The 20,800-nt window shown below is 45.8% G+C and overlaps 1 protein-coding gene and 1 long non-coding RNA gene across 3 annotated transcripts in view; one reads left to right on the forward strand and one right to left on the reverse strand.

The window, feature by feature from the left end:
* The window catches only part of LOC141059128 (uncharacterized), a 97,394-nt gene that overhangs the window by 31,665 nt on the left and 44,929 nt on the right, over nucleotides 1–20,800 (forward strand). The window lies entirely within an intron of this gene.
* The window catches only part of NECAB3 (N-terminal EF-hand calcium binding protein 3), a 209,657-nt gene continuing 195,616 nt past the window's right edge, over nucleotides 6,760–20,800 (reverse strand). For both annotated transcript variants that reach the window (XM_073555394.1, XM_073555395.1), the window contains exons 12-13: nucleotides 11,402–11,493; nucleotides 6,760–7,217 (exon numbers count right to left, since the gene is read on the reverse strand). In XM_073555394.1, coding sequence (XP_073411495.1) covers nucleotides 7,192–7,217; nucleotides 11,402–11,493 — 118 coding nt within the window. In that variant the 3' untranslated portion in view covers nucleotides 6,760–7,191. The remainder of the gene's footprint in view (nucleotides 7,218–11,401; nucleotides 11,494–20,800) is intronic.

A 20,800-nucleotide genomic window follows, 5' to 3' on the forward strand; every position in this document is an offset into this window, starting at 1 on the left:
GGGCTGGGATGGCTTTGCGAGAGAAGAAGTGGCGACTGGGTAGGTCATAGCGTGGTACTGCATAGGCCATGAGTTCGCGGAAAGCTGTGCTTTCCACCAACCGAAAGGGCATCATCTCAAACGAGATTAGTTTGGCAATGTGGGCGTTCAAACCCAGTGCACGCGGATGAGAGACTGAGTACTTTCTTGACCTACTCATAGTGTCTGGGAGGGTGAGCTGGACTTGAGAGCTGCATATGGTGGAAGTAGCGGTGGACAGGGCGGACTGAGAGAGGGTTGATGATGGTGATGGAGTTGGTGTTCTTTCTGATGGCCTAGAATCAGTATTTCGTTGATATAACAGTGGGATTCCCTGACTGCTGTGGTCTTGCAACGACACCTCAACATTTGCTGCTGTGCTAACCGGTGGGCTTACAGTGGGGGAAACAATATAGCGTTGCTGACTACCTTCGTTGTGATCAGTTGCACATGTGGCACTTGAGGTTTGGTGTTGTGTCCACGCTTGCAAGTGCATGCTGGTTAAATGTCTAAGCATGCAACTGGTATTCAAATTTTTCAGATTTTTCCCTCGGCTAAAGGTCTTTGCGCACTTCTTACAGATAACCTTGGCCTGATCATGGGGATTTTGTTCAAAAAAGTGCCACACTGCACTCTTCCTACTTTGGCAGACATTTTGCGGCCTAGCACGCTGTGATCTTTTGACCCTCTGGACAAGCTGTCCAGCAACTCTTTTGATGTTTGGAACCTGTCTTTGGAGTGCTCCGGGCCTGCCAGATAACAGCTGTTGCGATGTCGATGTCTGCTGTGGATGCTCCTCATCTGAGCTATTGGAAGCAGCACCCTCTTCCCCCAATGGATGCCAATCTGGGTCAACAACTGGGTCATCCATCACCTCCTCTTCTATGTCATGTGCACCTTCCTCTGTGTCACCGTGTATGGTGGTATAGTGTGCGGGAAGGGGCACCTGAGTCTCATCAGGGTCAGAATCTGGCTCTGTACACTGCGAGGACAATGTAGTGCTCTGAGTGAATGTACCAGCAGAATCATCCATCAGCGGCTGTGCATCAGTGCACTCCATGTCAGATTCATCTTGGCCTGGGTAATTCACCATTTGACTTGATAATCCAGGCATGGTATGTGAAAACATCTCCATGGAGTAATCAGTAGTATGGCCTGCGTCATCCTTCAATCTTGGTTGGGGTGAAGGACACAAGGAAAGGTGTGGTTCATGAACATGAGCCTCCAATGACGACTCAGTGCTTTTACTTTTTACAACTGAAGAAGAGGAGGCGATAGAGCTGGAGGCTGAGTCAGCAATGTAAGACAAAACTTTTTCCTGATGCTCTGGCTTTAAAAGCGGTTTGCCAACTCCTAGAAAACTAAGCGTTCGAGGCCTTATGTAGCCAGACGATGACGCAGGGTCAGCACCTCCTGCATTCGGTCCTATTTTGCTCTTGCCACTACCATCAGATCCACCACCAACACCATCATTACCAGCTGCCAACCCCCGCCCAATTCCACGGCCTCTTCCACCAGCCTTCCTCATTTTTGGTAGAAATGTAGACAAAATCCAACAAACTATATAGTAATGTAAAACAAGGTACAAGGTGTCTATAGGGCAGGGGAGATTTTGAATTTCTGCACACACTTGTGGACAGTGGACACTTTTGGATTGTGTGAGGCCCACTGATATCTGAGCGCTATGTGACAGGCTCGATGGCACTGCTGTGACAAAAGTGACTAGAGGATAAGGGAGATTTTGAATATCTGCACACACTTTTGGACACTGGACACTTTTGGATTGTGTGAGGCCCACTGATATCTGAGCGCTATGTGACAGGCTCGATGGCACTGCTGTGACAAAAGTGACTAGAGGATAAGGGAGATTTTGAATATCTGCACACACTTTTGGACACTGGACACTTTTGGATTGTGTGAGGCCCACTGATATCTGAGCGCTATGTGACAGGCTCGATGGCGCTGCTGTGACAAAAGTGACTAGAGGATAAGGGAGATTTTGAATATCTGCACACACTTTTGGACACTGGACACTTTTGGATTGTGTGAGGCCCACTGATATCTGAGCGCTATGTGACAGGCTCGATGGCACTGCTGTGACAAAAGTGACTAGAGGATAAGGGAGATTTTGAATATCTGCACACACTTTTGGACACTGGACACTTTTGGATTGTGTGAGGCCCACTGATATCTGAGCGCTATGTGACAGGCTCGATGGCACTGCTGTGACAAAAGTGACTAGAGGATAAGGGAGATTTTGAATATCTGCACACACTTTTGGACACTGGACACTTTTGGATTGTGTGAGGCCCACTGATATCTGAGCGCTATGTGACAGGCTCGATGGCACTGCTGTGACAAAAGTGACTAGAGGATAAGGGAGATTTTGAATATCTGCACACACTTTTGGACACTGGACACTTTTGGATTGTGTGAGGCCCACTGATATCTGAGCGCTATGTGACAGGCTCGATGGCACAGCTGTGACAAAAGTGACTAGAGGATAAGGGAGATTTTGAATTTCTGCACACACTTGTGGACAGTGGACACTTTTGGATTGTGTGAGGCCAACTGATATCTGAGCGCTATGTGACAGGCTCGATGGCACTGCTGTGACAAAAGTGACTAGAGGATAAGGGAGATTTTGAATATCTGCACACACTTTTGGACACTGGACACTTTTGGATTGTGTGAGGCCCACTGATATCTGAGCGCTATGTGACAGGCTCGATGGCACTGCTGTGACAAAAGTGACTAGAGGATAAGGGAGATTTTGAATATCTGCACACACTTTTGGACACTGGACACTTTTGGATTGTGTGAGGCCCACTGATATCTGAGCGCTATGTGACAGGCTCGATGGCACTGCTGTGACAAAAGTGACTAGAGGATAAGGGAGATTTTGAATATCTGCATACACTTTTGGACACTGGACACTTTTGGATTGTGTGAGGCCCACTGATATCTGAGCGTTATGTGACAGGCTTGATGGCACAGCTGTGACAAAAGTGACTAGAAGATAAGGGAGATTTTGAATTTCTGCACACACTTGTGGACAGTGGACACTTTTGGATTGTGTGAGGCCCACTGATATGTGAGCGCTATGTGACAGGCTCGATGGCACTGCTGTGACAAAAGTGACTAGAGGATAAGGGAGATTTTGAATATCTGCACACACTTTTGGACACCGGACACTTTTGGATTGTGTGAGGCCCACTGATATCTGAGCGCTATGTGACAGGCTCGATGGCACTGCTGTGACAAAAGTGACTAGAGGATAAGGGAGATTTTGAATATCTGCACACACTTTTGGACACTGGACACTTTTGGATTGTGTGAGGCCCACTGATATCTGAGCGCTATGTGACAGGCTCGATGGCACAGCTGTGACAAAAGTGACTAGAGGATAAGGGAGATTTTGAATTTCTGCACACACTTGTGGACAGTGGACACTTTTGGATTGTGTGAGGCCCACTGATATCTGAGCGCTATGTGACAGGCTCGATGGCACTGCTGTGACAAAAGTGACTAGAGGATAAGGGAGATTTTGAATATCTGCACACACTTTTGGACACTGGACACTTTTGGATTGTGTGAGGCCCACTGATATCTGAGCGCTATGTGACAGGCTCGATGACACTGCTGTGACAAAAGTGACTAGAGGATAAGGGAGATTTTGAATATCTGCACACACTTTTGGACACTGGACACTTTTGGATTGTGTGAGGCCCACTGATATCTGAGCGCTATGTGACAGGCTCGATGGCACTGCTGTGACAAAAGTGACTAGAGGATAAGGGAGATTTTGAATCTCTGCACACACTTTTGGACACTGGACACTTTTGGATTGTGTGAGGCCCAATGAATATCTGAGCGCTATGTGACAGGCTCGATGGCACAGCTGTGACAAAAGTGACTAGAGGATAAGGGAGATTGGATTGCTTTTAAAAAAGCAGTTTGCGGAGCAGTGGGTAAACAGCAATGCCAGCCTGTCAGGAAGCCTTAGAAGGCAGCCCAACAACCAACACCACTGATACACCACTATATAGCCTCCCCTTGCACTGCACACACAGTGACTGGTGTGTTGTGCTGGCCAAATTGCTAGCAGCAGAAGCAGTTTTTTTTTCTTCTCAGCGGGACAAAAAAAAAAAATTGGGATTGCTTTTAAAAAAGCAGTTTGCGGAGCAGTGGGTAAACAGCAATGCCAGCCTGTCAGGAAGCCTTAAAAGGCAGCCCAACAACCAACACCACTGATACACCACTATATAGCCTCCCCTTGCACTGCACACACAGTGACTGGTGTGTTGTGCAGGCCAAATCGCTAGCAGCAGAAGCACTTTTTTTGTCTTCTTCCCTGCCTAACGCTCTCCCTACAGAATCAGCAGCAACCTCTCCCTATACTAAGATCGGCAGAAGTAAGATGGCGGTCGGCGTGCACGCCCTTTTATACCCCCTGTGACGCCCACCAAAGCAAGCCAATCACTTGCATGCCCTTCTGAAAGATGGTGGTGACCCGTGCCTATGTCATCACGTTGCCCACAGTGTCCATGGATCCTGATTGGCTGAAAAAGAGCGCAAAACAAACTTTTGAAACGCGACTTTGGCGCGTAAGTCGCCGACCTCGTGGCCGACCTCACCCTAGGGTCGGGTTTCGTTTCATGAAACCCGACTTTGCCAAAAGTCGGCGACTTTTGAATTTTTTCGACCCGTTTCGCTCAACTCTAGTGATTAGTAAATGTGTGGATCGGTAAGGCCTCATTCATATGGTATGTTTTGTGTACGTGCTTTCCCTGATAAAACATGTACCCTTCATACTCCGTGAGGCTGATTCCATGTCCGTGTTTATTGGTGTCCACAACAAAATCATGGCGACATGTCCATTTTGATCCAAATCATGACTCAAAATCATCCACACAAGTCTATTGGTTCATGAACATCACATCACAGACAGCACATGGGTGTTATCTTTATGTAATCCATGTGCTATCCATTTTTAACACTGTAATGGATAGGAGAAATAATTTCTTTTCTTCGGCATACAAGAGAATCACTGATTATATGAACAGACACACTGATCAACCAACAATAAAAAATAGATCCTTTTTTTAACATAAAAGAAAAACAGACGTCTGAATGAAGCCGTATGGGCCCTGATTCAACTTCATTTTTCACACTTGTCTTGATGAGGGTGTGGGGTGGAGTGAAACTGAGGCGCCAGATTCATTAAAAAGTGCATGCCTCTTAATGAATCAGATGAGGCACAAAGTGACGTGTGCCTTAGAGTGAGCCACGACACAAATCTTACTCCAGTGAGGGACTGGAGAAAGATTTATAGCAGGGATCCCCAGCCTGTAGCCACATGTGGCTCACGATCACGTGAATTGTGGCTCATGGCTGTTTGCTAGCTTGGTGCATTAGCTCCAGGTGTAGCAAAGAGCTATGAAGAGCGCATCTCAAAATAGTGAATTTTGTGAGTAGTCCGGCACAGAAGAGTAAATCTGGATGCACATATACTGGTATTAGGGGTTTAGAGATAATTTAAGGAAGGTGTGCTGAAGACAGGATGATACTACCTGTCAGAGGAGGTGCTTGAAGCTGGATATGACAGTGTGGTGGGAGTGCTTGATGGAAGAATACTGAAGGGGGGATTGTGGGAACCATTGGATCTTGGTATACTGCTTCTGTGGAAAAGCTTTGGCTGTCATTATACCCATAATAGGGGCTTTGGTTGCCACTAATGTAAGGGAGTGTGGGAGCCAGATGTGGCTCACAACCATCTCTCAAAGCTGAACATGGCTCGCAACCCTCTCTCAGACCTGGCAGTGGCTTGCGACCCTCTCTCAGACCTGGATGTGGTTCTTAAGGTCAGAAAGGTTGGGGACCATCAATTTATAGAGAAAGGAACAGCATGAATTTGACGAGTGGGCATCGCCATGCCCCATCCTTACCCAGCAACATCCATTTTGTTAGAGCTGGGCAAAAGCTACAACATTTTCATTCAGCCTTGCGTTGCACACAATTTTTGCGACTTTTCAAATCATTTCCTTGCATAAAAGCTTTGATGAAGCAGAGCCTATGTGTTGCCATATAAAAAGATAGTTCCTTTGAGCCTACTCTCAGTTCCTGAGGACCTCCGAGATCATTTGCTTTCCAAGCTTATATGCATTTTACTAATCTTTTGAATTTCCCAGCTATACAATTTCTCTAGGCATAGGTGTAAAAGTCTGTTTATCCATGTGAACTTTGTATCTGGATACTAAGACTTTATAATGCAGATAGGGAAAGGTATAATTGCCTGCAGCACTTCAGAGAAAAACATACTTTTGGACCAAGCAGTGCTGGAGATGGTCCCCAGTGACTTCTCCCTGCCCACTGCCCTAGATTAACAGGTCTCTGCCTAAGGCCCCTGGCGGCATTTAGACTACATTTTTCTCTGAAATGCTACTGCATTTCAATTTGTCTAGTGTTTTTGCAGCACTTTTCGTCCATGCAAAAATGTATGTATTTTTAAGCAGCATTTTTCCAGCTAAGAGACACGAGTTTGACGTATTCAGCACATACTTAACGTGTGCACATACCCATAGGACCCAGAAAAAATGTGTTATATCCCTAAATTATTGTGTCAATGGAACAGCAGAGAAGTTGAGAAAACCCGCTTCTATGTCTGTTCTGAGCATGAAGGGTCCACTTCAATATCAGTTTAGCTGCAGGTTTATATAGAATGGATGAGACTATAACAGATTTGATTGTTCATACACATAACTTTATTAACCATTCCGTGGAAGTAATATGGAACCTCTGATGACTGATTAAGATCATTTCAGCCAACAGGAGGTTGTGATCTCATCAGTTCTGCAACTCTCGAGGAGGCCATCATATTCATGCACATGAGCACATTCTCATGAATCTACACTTCAGCGTTAGAGAAATACATAATTAAGAAGAAGGGTTAATTGGGAAGAGATGGACAAAGCATGTAAAAATGCATGTGGAAGTACAAAGATGTTCTAATCTAATCATGATAAACCATTTTGGTAAAATAAAATGTACAACCAGTGATGACAGTAAGGAGAGAACTTGACTAAACTGCTCAATGTGTGAAAAAGAAGATCCAAAATTTTTAGCAGATATTTATCACTGTGGCTCAGAAGGTCCTTCCAGGTAGATCAGTATTTATGGTTCAAAATCCCACCATTTTGCTGAAAAACAAAACAATTAAAAACAGGAATGCTATTGTAACCCAAATTACAGAAAAGTTTGGACACTGTGTAAAGAAAATTAGAATGCAATGATTGGAAATCTCTTATAAACATATTTTATTCAGATAATAGAACACATATGAGAAGGTGAATGTTAATCATTTTTCTATGTAATTTGAATAAAGTAAGTAATTTAGAAATTGATGGCAGTAAGACATCTGAAAAAATTGGACAATGTTAACAACCGGGTGGAAAAGTAAGTGGTGCTAATAAAAGATTTCTAGAAGGTGAATTTTCAACTAAGTCACATGATTGTGCATAAAAAGAGCATGTCAGAGAGGCAGAGTCTCTAAGAAGCAAAGATGGTCAGAGGTTCACTAATCTATGAGCAAATGTGTTTAAAAATTGGGTAATAATTTTAGAAAAATACTTTGAGTATCCCATCATCTACAGCACATAATATTATCAAAAATTCTGAGATTCTGAGGAAATTCGTGAGCTCAAGCAACATGGTCAGTGGTTAATATTGGATGCTAGTAATCTTCTGTCCCTACACTACATTAAAAACAGGAATTATTCAGTCTTGCAAATCACTGCATAGGTTCAGGAATACTTCCCAAAATCATTGTCTGAACACACTTTACTGTGCAATTCACAAATGAAAATTAAAGATCTCTCATGCAAAGATGCCAAAGCTCATTTAAAATGGACTGAAGCAAAATGGAAAACTGTTCTGCTAAGAGATGAATCAAAATGTGAATTTCACTATCTGGCAAAGAAGACAAAAACTGTTCAGCAGCTAGAATCCTACATTAGGCAAGAATGGGACAACATTCCTCTCCCAAAACTCCAACACTTGTTTTTCTCAATTCTTAGACACTTACAGACTGGATGCTACACAGCGGTAGACATGGCCCTGTCCCAACATTTTGTAGATGTGTTGTTGCCATGAATTTCTAAATGAGCTATGTTTTTCAAATGAAATGGAAACATGTCTGCTTTTAACTTCTGATCTGTGTTCTATGTTCATAATAAAATATGGCTATAAGAGATTTCCAAATCATTGCATTCTTGTTTTTTTCACATTTTACATAACTTTATTACATTTTGGAATTGAGATTATATGTCAACTAGATCAGCACTAAGTTCTGTAATACTGGAAACTTTACAAAAAGGCATGTATTAGAGTTCCAATGCATGGTCTTCCTAACCAGGAACTAGGAGATGCTCTTTGTAGTCGATTTTCATTTTGACTTATAGATGTGGATCCTGAATCTGGTAACCTCCTTTATTGAAATTGTTTTTCTGAACAAGACCAATCCCTTTAAATTGAATCATCACAATTACATACATTTTTGTTTTAAGTTTGAGATTAGGCTATTTTCTTCAAGTAGCTTCTACAAATATGCTATTCTCCAGTGGTCCTGTCAAGGTTGTGGAACTATAACAACATTAGCATTTCCCATATACTTAAATATGCACAATACGCAATGCTTAAGACTGTATATCATATTTAGATTTGTGTGAATAAACTTGGTTATGGGATTAAAATTTTCACATTTTTCACTGCATATATGTCAAAAAAAATTTCCCCCCCAAATTTTTCAGTTTCAATTAAAAACAAGCTGAGCTGCAGTTCTCAGCAATGGCCACTACACAGTGGCGTAGCGTGGTGGGGGCGGTCTGCCCCAGGCGGCACGTGTGTGGGGGCAGCGCGGCAGCAGCAGCAATTCCTCTCCTCTGTGGGAGAAGCGCGGAGGCACAGTGCAGCAGCAGCAGATTTTGGCGGCGAGGGCAGGTGGGTCACGGGGTGCCATGCTGGATCCACCCCTGGCTGCTGAGATCACTGGAGACATTCAGAGCAGCGGATCAAGTGCACTGTCCTGTAATCGATTGCCGAGCGCCTGGGGCTGCCAGCCTGTATTTATTAGCCGTGTGTCTGGGGAGGCTGCTGCTGCCTGCTTCATCCGTTTCTCTGGGTTTGACCAGCTGTCCCAGGCTAATCCCTGCCTGGCTCTGTGCAGATCATGGAGGAAGTGGGAGCTGGATTACCCTCAGCTGCAGCACAACTGCCCTAGTGCCCAAAGCAGCTGCAGCCTGCAGAGCACCAGAGGCGGCGGCAGCCATGTCCCCAGGGATGACAGTGTGGCCCCGCATGCCCTGCTAAGGTAATGGCAGCCGTGCGCTCCATGCTGCTACAGGTGACGGAGGAGGGATGGGAGGGGGCACAAACTTGTTATTGTCTGGCACTGTGTCACTGCGCTGCCGACTTGTTGATTGCAGGAGGAGGGGAGGGAGCTGTCACCCTGCCTGTCACAGTGCTGTCACCCTGGCCCTACCTGTCACACTGCTGTCACCCTGCCTGTCACAGTGCTGTCATCCTGCCCCTATTTGTCACCCTGCCCGTCACTGTGCTGTCACCCTGCCCCTACCTTTCACCCTGCCCATCACAGCGCTGTTACCCTGCCCCTGCCTGTCACAGTGCTGTCACCCTGCCCCTGGCTGTCACCCTTCCCCTGCCTGTCACACTGCTCTCACCCTGCCTGCCACTGCGCTGTCACCCTGCCCCTACCTGTCACAGCGCTGTTACCCTGCCTGTCACAGCGCTGTCACCATGCCTGTCACAGCGCTGTCACCCAGCTGTAACGCTGCCTGCACCGCACTGTCACCCTACCTGTCATAGCATTGTCACCCTGCCTGTCACAGCACTGTCACCGTGCCCCTGTCTGTCACCCTGCCTGTCACAGCGCTGTCACCCTGCCCTGGCTGTAACTGCACTGTCACTCTACCCCTGCCTGTCGTCCTGGCTGTCACCCTGCCTGCACTGCACTGTCACCCTACCTGTCATAGCATTGTCACCCTGCCCCTAGCTGTCATAGTGCTGTCACCCTGCCTGGACTCATGGTTGTTATACCTGTCTGCCGCTTCTCTCCCTCCCTTCCTGTCCTCCTTGTCTTGCCTATCTGCATGTCACCCTGCTGTCCAAATGCTTATCCTGCCTTATCTGTCTGTCACTCTTCTGTCCACCTGCTAAATTTTTTTCTGCTACCTGCTTCTCTACTTTTCACTGTAGCTGTTACCTGTCCTGTCTATCTGTCATCCTGCTGTGCACCTGTTTATCCTGATTCTGCTGCTGGCCCTACTACATTTCATCCTACCAATTACCAGTGCCTACCCTGTCTATCCTCCTGCCTGCTTGTTCTGATTGCCTGTCACTCAGCTGTTCACTTGCTTATCTTTGTTCTGTTATTTCTACCTTTACAATGTCAGTGCACAACATATCTGCCTGTTTGTCTGTCACTGGTGTCTGTCTGCCTGTTACTTGTACCTGTTTTTTTTTTTTGTTTTTTTTTAATTCTGCTACCTGCTTTTCTACATTTCACTGGTGCCTGAGCCTTTTCTGCCTGCCTGTCCTGCTGCTGTCCATCTGATAAACCTGCTTATTTTGCTGCTCGTCCTTCTACTTTTCATCCTGCCTGTCACCAGTGCCTGCTCCCCCATTTTCCTGCCTGTCACCAGTGTCTGCTCCCCCATTTTCCTGCCTGTCACCAGTGCCTGCTCCCCCATTTCCCTGCCTGTCACCAGTGCCTGCCTGTCACCAGTGCCTGCCCCTATGTTAAGCTACACATGTGTACATCTGGTGTTATATACAGCCATTGTCAGTCAGTGACTGTAATAATGCTTCAGCACACATGAAGGTAGTGAGGGGGGAGTCTGTGTCTGAAATGTTGGGGTGCATAAACTTACTGGTGATGTATCTAGATCACAATCAGTCTTGACCACCATTTTTTTTTTTTGTTTTTTTGCTCACACAGTAAGGGCTTGTTCAGACAGGGGCAATGTGCTGTCTGTGTGTGCCATGGACCATACATGGGCTCTTCGGATGCTTCCGGATTATCAACAACCAAAGGGGCGGCAAATTTTTCGACCGGCCCGGGCGCCACTAACAGTTGCTATGCCACTGCCACTACACAATGAACAGATCAGAGAGGTTCAGGATGATCACTGTCGGTGTCCTAAGAATAGGTCATTAATATCATAAGGCTGGAAAACTATAATGATCGTATGCTTTTAGTAGGTGTACATACCAGTAAGGATGATGTTTATTAAGAAACATAAGAGAAGTGGTGATGCCAGTATTGACTGATCCACTACGGTTATAAATCCAACATCATGGTCTTTACCTGGGAATAGCATGGTCTTCATCTGTTCTGGACCTTCAAGGCAATCAATGATGGCTCTCTGAAAGGTTTTGCTCTGTGCAGTTTGGAGATGACTGCAAAAAGAAAGAGAACATGATGTGAAATGAATAAAGATTTTAGTAACATGACTAATCTGCTCCACATTGAGTGCTATAATTAGAAATCCATCACTCAATATAATAGAGCAGGAGAACAATAGTGTGAAGGCTATGTATTCTTTATATCAAAGTTATAATGCTTTCATTGAGTAGTGTGGTTAAGACAACTTGGGCAATGACCTCTTAGGATTTGCTGAGCAAATAGACATGTGTCCTTCACATCAAAAACTTTCCCCATTAGGGAAGAGAATCACATCAAGCATGGTTTTAATCTCTGAAGGACTCATGGCACTGGATTAACATGAATGGATGCCCCCTGATATCATTGAACACTATGTAATGCTTTATTTTCCTGAAAGAACAATGGTTACTTACGTGCTAGTACACAAATTGTCATGAAAATGCATTTGACTTTAGGGAACCGGCATTGTGAAAAGAATTTGCCTAAGGGCTCATACTCACTTGCGAGAGACTCGCACGATTCTCATGCGAGTCTCTCGCATGAAAACCTGGCACTACCGCCGACACCCGGACCGGAGCATGCGGCTGCATAGAAATACATGTAGCCGCGTGCTCCGGTCCTAGTGCCGGCGGCAGTGCCAGGTTTTCATGCGAGAGACTCACACAAGAATCATGCAAGTCTCTCGCAAGTATGAGCCCTTAATGAGTGATTCTCCAATTCTGAGGTACAGCTAAAAGTGCAGCATTCAACACAAGTGTTTTTTCTCCAGCTACAGCATTATCTGGTTTAGTAAAGATATTGACTCATTTTCTATTACTTAATATTATACAGTGTTCATAAGGCAAAAATGGCAGTTTGGAGAAGGCACCCTTCAAATATCAGGGACCTGGAGCAGTTTGCCAAAGAAGAATGGTCTAAAATTCCAGCAGAGCATTGTAAGAAACTCATTGATGGTTACCGGAAGCGGTTGTTCACAGTTATTTTGGCTAAAGGTTGTGCAACCAAGTATTAGGCTGAGGGTGCCAATACTTTTGTCTGCCCCATTTTTTGAGTTTTGTGTGAAATGATCAATGTTTTGCTTTTTGCTTCATTCTCTTTTGTGTTTTTTCATTTAATACAAATTAAATGAAGGTAATTGTATTGTAAGGGTTCCAATGGATTGTGATGAATAAGAAAATGCTCACACATGAACTGAATTTCTAAATTGATTTACTTAATAAATGATAAGATTAAATAATAAACAATATAAAACTATAAATACAAATGCATTAATCAGAAACAAGCATTATTCATACCAGTCATCCTCCATGAGCAAAGAGTGCCAGAGAACATGTGTCCTAGTTCTTTTAAAATGTCCAGCTAAAAGGTGTGTCCAGCCCCACCATGTGGGGAATGATGTCACAAGTCTATTGTCCATTGGCTATAAACACTTCCCCTCAATACCTGTTTTTAACCAGTATATAATACAAGAAGCTAGAGGAGGGGGCATCCTGTGTGCCACATAGCAGAAATACAGCAAGCTGGAGGAGGGGCTTTGGAGCACAAGATAATCTAATTATGGCAATGAAGGTCCTTTGTTGGTAGATAAGTGTAAGCCAGTTATTTGCTCTGCTTGGACAATTTGAACATCTCCTTGAAACAAGTTTCAATGACCTTCTAGGAAGGTTCAAAGAGCTGAGTATAACTGATTCAAACTATATCAATAGTTGGTATTAATTAATTGGAGTGTTGAAACCATTAAAAATAACTCATAGTATACAGTAATAATACCAAAGAATTTGTGTTTGCAATCATTTTCAGGAAGAAACTGAGTATTATCTGACAGAATTGCAGGGGTGTCAATACTTTTGGCCACAACTGTATGTTTTGTATGATAGAGCCTCTGCCACACTTCTCTGGCAGTGGCTTATCTCCAGGGACAACAAAAAGATAAAAGGATTTGCTACTGATATTCAACAGGCTGGATTATTCAATCCCATGACAGGGGAGAGTCAGGAGGTGATGGCCCCCATGCTAATTAGACAGTCGCCTGATTCCGGGTTGGCCGCCTTTAAGCTGGCCATACACATTAGATAGTGGTCAGCTGAACAATGCTTTGGCCAATCATTCATCCGACAGACATCTGAGCCGATTCTCGTGTGTTCTATGAGAAAGTCATCATCTGACACACATATCTATGGGTGAAGAATGTGATCAGCAGTCCAAAATCAGACATGCACAATCGACCATCAATTGGCCAGCTCCTCCATTAGACCATCTGTAGAACCAGTTCAACTGACATTAGTATAATGTGTATGGGGGCCTTAAGTCTATTGCATTTGAGGACCTTAAGGGTACCTGTCATACAAAATAACGCTATTAACCCGCTTTGTGTATAGAGAGCGGTGGCTATATCCGTGCCCCCAAAACTAGGAAACAGATTTTTATTCCAAGATATATTAATTAAAACGTGCTTTGTTCATGGGAAAACCTCTTTAAGTGCCATTGTGAGCAGGGACCAACTGAAAAATTACCCTCTATACAGCACTGGGACTTTCTACACCTTCCCTGTATTGTGCTTTCTTTTCTGTATTATTCATTTACCTTGTGTTTATGCAGATTTTTTAAGAATCTAATGAAATAAAGAATATCTAAATAGCTAATACCTAAAGATCCATTCTCTAATATGAAGGTATTTCTTCCACTTAATTTTAACATCAGCACACGCAGTGCAATAATACCTGCCCTTGAGTCTCTTTGAAAAATAAAAAGATCAACAAACACTTACTTATTGGCTCCTTGGTTATGTAGGCTTCTTCAATTTTCAAGAGGAGAATCATTAGTAAAAGACTAAAAGAAACTACAACTAGAAGATGAAAAATTACTAAGGCAGGTGCTCTTCAGACTGCAGTTACAGTATATGGCCTCATTATAAAGTCTGTACTAATGTGAACTTAATTACAAATCAGGTGTGAGGCTCTATAAAAGAGTTCAGGTGTGTTTGTTCACTGTTGGTGATATTGTGAGTTAATCTTTCTCAAGGAAAGCTGGGTGAAAGAGGGAGCTGAATGAGAGTCCTGGGCGGCCCAGTCAGAGGGGTTGAGTCAGCTATGGAGTCTGCATGGAGGGCTAGCATGGCGTGGTGGAGTCGCAGTTTATGGTGTCAGCAGGAGATGCTTGCATGGCTTGGTGGAGTGGCGACGATGGTGAGATTTGCACTCAGAATGCTGGACTTGGTTGCTGAAAACTGGACTCAAGCATGCTGGACTTTTTGGCAGAAGCTGGACTCATCTTTGGGACTCTGTTTACTGGGCAGCTGCAACTGGTGGTGGACTCTGCTCCAAGGCTGCACTATGGTGATGGATCCGGTTATGGTGATGGATCCAGGTGGAGGAGAAGATGCATGCAGGTGGTGGGCTCTGTTGCTAGGAACGTGCGCAACAGAGCAAAGCTAAGTGGTGTTCCCCCTGTATTGTCATTTTCCCTTGTGTGTGTTTAGTGTAGTGGTGGGATTAGTTTCCGCACCGACCAATTCCCTAGTGAGGGTTTAGGGTCAGGGCGAGTCAGGGTTTTAAGGTTCCTGTGCGTCGCCCGGTGCAGAACCGGCATAGGGAACGTTAGGAGTGCAGGGACTCTGGCTCAGGGGAGTGCAGGAGGTCTCCACGTCCCTATTCCCTATCACAGGGCCCACCATTGTTATTGTTACCCAGGTTTCCCCTTTATTATTTAAATTCGCCTTACTGGAGGCGGGGTTTCCAGATTATTGTATAAATACGTGTAATACCTAAATTCGCCAGTTGGAGGCGGTGTATCCAGCTGCACGTCTTATTATTTAAATTTGCCCAACTGGAGGCGGTGTATCCAGGGTCACGTGTGTCATATGGGTTCGCCTTGCAGTACTCGCTGCGTCCAGACACATGTGACCGTGACATTATCACCAACTCTACATGTTTTTTCTGGTGAGCCTTGGCCATGTGGAGACCGCTGAGTAATTGCTGCCGGGCCTCACTGAGGTGAGTGAGGAGCGGCATGGTGTTAGAGCCGCTGCAGCAGTAGTTATCAGGATCTGGGGCTCCCTTTGGCTTCACCAGAAAATCAAATGGCGGCTGCGGTCTGGCAAAAAGCCCCTAGAGTCGCTGCTGAGGAGCGGGACTTGTTCATACTGGTGGACGCACCCAGACAGGTGGGTGGAGTTGGTGATCCCCATGGTGCTGTCTGGAGTTCCCTGAGGTGAAGGGGTATGTCCCTGTAGTGAGCAGACTGGTGTATAGTCCGTGGGGGCTCATGCCAAATCTTCTATACCACCGAAGAAGCTGCCCCCTCCTGGTGGTTTGGAGGAAGGCGACCAGCGAGTGTATATTTCTTCCATATCCCTGTGGCTCTGGCAAAGTGCCCCCTAGAGTCGCTGCTGGGGAGCGGGACTTGTTCATACAGGCGGACATACCCAGACAGGTGGGTGGAGTTGGTGATCCCCATGGTGCTGTCTGGGGTTCCCCGAGGTGAAGGGGTACGTCCCTGTAGTGAGCAGACTGGTGTTAGAATCCACGGGGCTGACACCAAATCTATACAACCGAAGAGGCCGCCCCCTCCTGGTCGTTTGGAGGAAGGCGACCAGCGAGTGTATATTTCCTCCATATTCCTGTCCCCTTCTCCTCCAGGTGTGAGCGGCAGGTGTGCTGCGGGGGAGTAGGGACAAATCTCAACCCTCGCCATTAACCAACCCTGGGAGGCGGAGACCTCATGGTGAAAGGGTTGGACGGTGGTGTTCCTTGGTGAATAGCGGGGGTGTGAGTGTGGTGACACAGGGGGACGCCTCTGTTGTCGAGTCCAGAATGAGTTCACCAAAATATGACAAACGAATGTGTGGCAATAAACGTTCAGGTCCGGACCTGTGTGTGAACGAGCATGTATGGGTGGCCACCAAAAAACATCTTGTGGAAGTGTGTTGTGGAGTCTGATCAGTTCATAGCAAACGTACACATTCATAAACTCGTTTCCCAGGTCGGTGCTGTGGAGATGAGTGGTGCCTCCAGAACATGTATTGCCAATACCAGCGGTGCGTTTGTCATAAACCTGATGTTTCAGGTGGTGGTGGGGTGAACCCAGGATCTGGGCGTCCCCGCTGTAGGTGTTTCCTTTATGAGGAGTGGTCTTGAGGGTCCAGAGGCCCCTCATTAAGGTGGGGTTACTGTCATGATCCAAGGTGGATCTGACAAGTAAATGGACAAAGTGAACTTTTTTCCTTTGGCTTGGTGCCAAAGTGGGTTGATTGCCCCTGGTGGCCATTAGAATTATTACATGTGGTGTCGTTCATTCTAAGTTGCCCCGGTGGTGGTGAGCAGTAGTGCACTTTAGTTTCTTTGGTTTAATGTGCACTTAATTACAAATCAGGTGTGAGGCTCTATAAAAGAGTTCAGGTGTGTTTGTTCACTGTTGGTGATATTGTGAGTTAATCATTCTCAAGGAAGGCTGGGTGAAAGAAGGAGCTGAATGAGAGTCCTGGGCGGCCCAGTCAGAGGGGTTGAGTCAGCTATGGAGTCTGCATGGAGGGCTGGCATGGCGTGGTGGAGTCGCAGTTTATGGTGTCAGCAGGAGGTGCTTGCATGGCTTGGTGGAGCGGCGACAATGGTGAGAGTTGCACTCAGGATGCTGGACTTGGTTGCTGAAAACTGGACTCAAGCATGCTGGACTTTTTGGCAGAAGCTGGACTCATCTTTGGGACTCTGTTTACTGGGCAGCTGCAACTGGCGGTGGACTCTGCTCCAAGGCTGCACTATGGTGATGGATCCGGTTATGGTGATAGATCCGGGTGGAGGAGAAGATGCATGCAGGTGGTGGGCTCTGTTGCTAGGAGCATACACAACAGAGCAAAGCTAAGTGGTGCTCCTCCTGTATTGTCATTTTCCCTTGTGTGTGTTTAGTGCAGTGGTGGGATTAGTTTCCGCACCGACCAATTCCCTAGTGAGGGTTTAGGGTTAGGGCGGGTCAGGGTTTTAAGGTTCCTGTGCGTTGCCTGGTGCGGAAAGGGCATAGGGAACGTTAGGAGTGCAGGGACTCTGGCTCAGGGGAGTGCAGGAGGTCTCCACGTCCCTATTCCCTATCACAGGGCCCACCATTGTTATTGTTACCCAGGTTTCCCCTTTATTATTTAAATTCACCTTACTGGAGGCGGGGTTTCCAGATTATTGTATAAATACGTTTAATACCTAAATTCGCCAGTTGGAGGCGGTGTATCCAGCTGCACGTCTTATTATTTAAATTCGCCCAACAGGAGGCGTTGTATCCAGGGTCACGTGTGTCATATGGGTTCGCCTTGTGGTACTCGCTGCGTCCAGACACACGTGACCGTGACAAGTAGCTTTTTGTAACCTGTTCTAAAGTGGGCATGTCTACTAGCTCTCTTGGAGAAGACAACTGTGTTTCATGACTCCTGGACTTATGTGTTAGATGGTCCCATTTTCAAAGCAGGTTCTTACACAATGGTTGTGGTGAAGAAATGAAAATTGGAATCCATGACTGGAAAGATAATCTAAGAGTCAGAAAAAGGTTTAATTTTTTGCCACTCTTTGGTTTAGAAAGAAAAAAAAATTATAAAAAACAATGTCACATAGACCACTATGAGTGAAACCAGTCTTGCTCATTCCTCTTCTGTGATGCTCATGCAGCATGGTTTTGACATCAGCAATTCTATGTCATCATAACCAAAGGCCAGAGCTGATTTGTAGTCATTTGATATAACGTTATTTCTCTTCTCAGTTTTCTAAAGCTGTTTGAAAATAATCCAGTGTCTGCAGACAATAGAGCTGTGCTGGATCTGTACATCCAGAAAGAACCGTTATCTTCAAAGCTCCTGATCTTCACTGACTTTGTATTTAGGACAGACGATGAGATGACTTCTCGACACCGTAAAATTAATCTTCTCAGTCTTTTTACTAAAAAAAAATCTCTGTATCCAAAATATTAAAGCTTGCATGGCAGTGGCCGTTTTCTGATGTGATCTAGATATCTTTTTAAATCTTAATGATGTGTGATATTGTGAGGATGTGGACTCTCTTGCCCTGTTCCTTCCCCTGAAGACAACCAGCGTATACTGTACATTAGTGTAATGTGCACTGTGTTGTGTGGTTTTATGCATTTAATGTGTATATGTGTAGTAATCGCAGGTACGCGGGATGCAGTAACGAGACGGGAGCCGGAGTAAGCTTTAAGTGTAACTTTTATATAGATAAATATGCACCCCTTTAGGGCTATCCTGAGTAATCAGCAAGCTAACAACCGTTATCCTCGCAGGGGTCAGAACAACAATACACAAGTAACACAATAACAACTACCCGGTTTGTTAGAACCGGTAACTATGAGGCGGCAGTATGGCCGACTACGAGTCCAAAAACTACGATTATGCAAACTACAACATGTCAGTTATCCTCTTCTGATGTCCGGCAGAGTGGTGATCGATGTCTGTGTAAGGGGCTGCCATTGCTATGGACAGCAGAGACATGCTGCCCCTTTAAGAGACAGCACCCCCTTGGCTGATGTGATGGTACATTCGATTCTACCCTTCAAAAGACTGCTTCGGTTTGCTCTTCCAGCTATGGAGAGGGGAGGGGCTGTTTTCCCAGTGACTGTTTGGATCTGGGAGTCTGCAGGAGACTGACATGAGGAGAAAAACGTGCAGCTTAGAAATGAGTGAACCTGTGGGATTGTGTATACCCTTCTGGGGATAACGAAGGTGGTTTTCCTCTGTTACTGTGAGGAGCCACGAAGATCTACAAGGAAGGAATTCAGAAGAGGCAGTTCACCGTTTCTAGGAACAGGTTCGGAATCGTCACACAAGGACAAGACCACATTGCACAGAGCTTCCAGGGGGGACATCGCATCATCTTGCAGAGAGCTGCAGGGGGCCCCCAGGAAGGAACTGAGACACCAACTTTACCGTGAGTGTTAACCCCATGTGCGCACATATTTAGGGCTTAGGATAGGCTGCAATAGACAGAGCACTGTAGCCGTGCGGCCGAAGTAGCAGCGGCCAGTTAGGCTACAATTAGGGTAGCAGCATACTGTACTTTATTGTATTGTTTTGCCTATGGAAAGAATACACTGACCTGTAATAGTTCGCGCACCGTGCCATTTGTACGGCCCAGCTAGAGAATATCATTTTTGTAAATTATTTTATGTCATTGCATACCCCTGTTTACACTTTCCTAAAACTGCATTCTTTGCCTGTAAATAAATTAACCCTTTGTTGTTTGCACCTCATCTAGTGTACCATAGTCTCCCTGGATTGTGGTGGTCCCCCGGCCATAGCTTCAAGTGGCGCTGTGAGCAGGGTGACTATCACCAAGATGCAGGCAGAAAGCGGCAACGGCGAGAATGCTAGTGTTAGTGGGGATGCTGTGAGCATTGGTGGAACCCCTGCAAGGACACTCCCTATGGGCATCATATTTAATGTGCTTCCAAAATTTGATGACAATAATATGCCCCTGTCTGATTGGGTGTCCCGGCTGCAAAGCACCCTGAAGATTTATAACATCAGCACAGACCTTGAAGTGGACATTGCATTGACTGCCTTGGAGGGAGAGGCCCGTAAAAACGTCTGTCTACAGCCGGAACTCTCCCGTAGTACCCTGAAGGAGTTGGTGAAATTCTTGGAAGAGATCTACAGAGAGACTGCTGGCGCAGGACACCTCCGTGCCAAACTTTTCTCTAGACTGCAGCAGGAAGAAGAAGGGATCTCTCAGTATGTGACAGCACTGCAAGAAGTGTTGGCAGAAGTGCAAAGGAAAGAGATGGATGGGCTCGGTGACATGGGCTCCAAAGACCGGATACTCCGGGAACAATTCATTCTGGGACTGCACAACACATCCTTGAGGAGAGCACTGTCAGAACGGGTCCCTGTAGATCCGAATCTTTCATTCCGTCAAATCATCAGGAGGCGCTGGTCCAGGTATTGCATGATTTGCAGCAGTCTCTTGTCAGTATGCAAGACAAATTAACCCGGATGGAGCAAAGAATGGGAGAACAACAGTCTGTCTCAACACACTCATATAACCATCCTTCGGCCTGACCTTTAAGGGGTCAGTGGGTGCAAGCTCCCCCCCGCCAGGCATCAGAGGCACGAAGACAGGCCCGGGGTGCCCCTTGGTGAAGAGGAGGCATCCAATGCTGGGAATGTGGAGGACAAGGGCACCTTGCCAGGGACTGCCCGAATTATGCTCAAAGCCAGCAATAGCCGCTGTTAAACTACCAACCCCCGCAGTAACGCGGCACTCTGTGGGGGAAGCAAGAAGAGAGGCCGCTCCTTATCATAGTGAACACCTGATTGCTGGGAGTCCCATCCTGCGT

This window comes from Dendrobates tinctorius, unplaced genomic scaffold, assembly GCF_039654945.1.
Source record: "Dendrobates tinctorius isolate UK_male_01 unplaced genomic scaffold, ASM3965494v1 ptg000223l, whole genome shotgun sequence".
Classification (NCBI taxonomy): domain Eukaryota; kingdom Metazoa; phylum Chordata; class Amphibia; order Anura; family Dendrobatidae; genus Dendrobates; species Dendrobates tinctorius.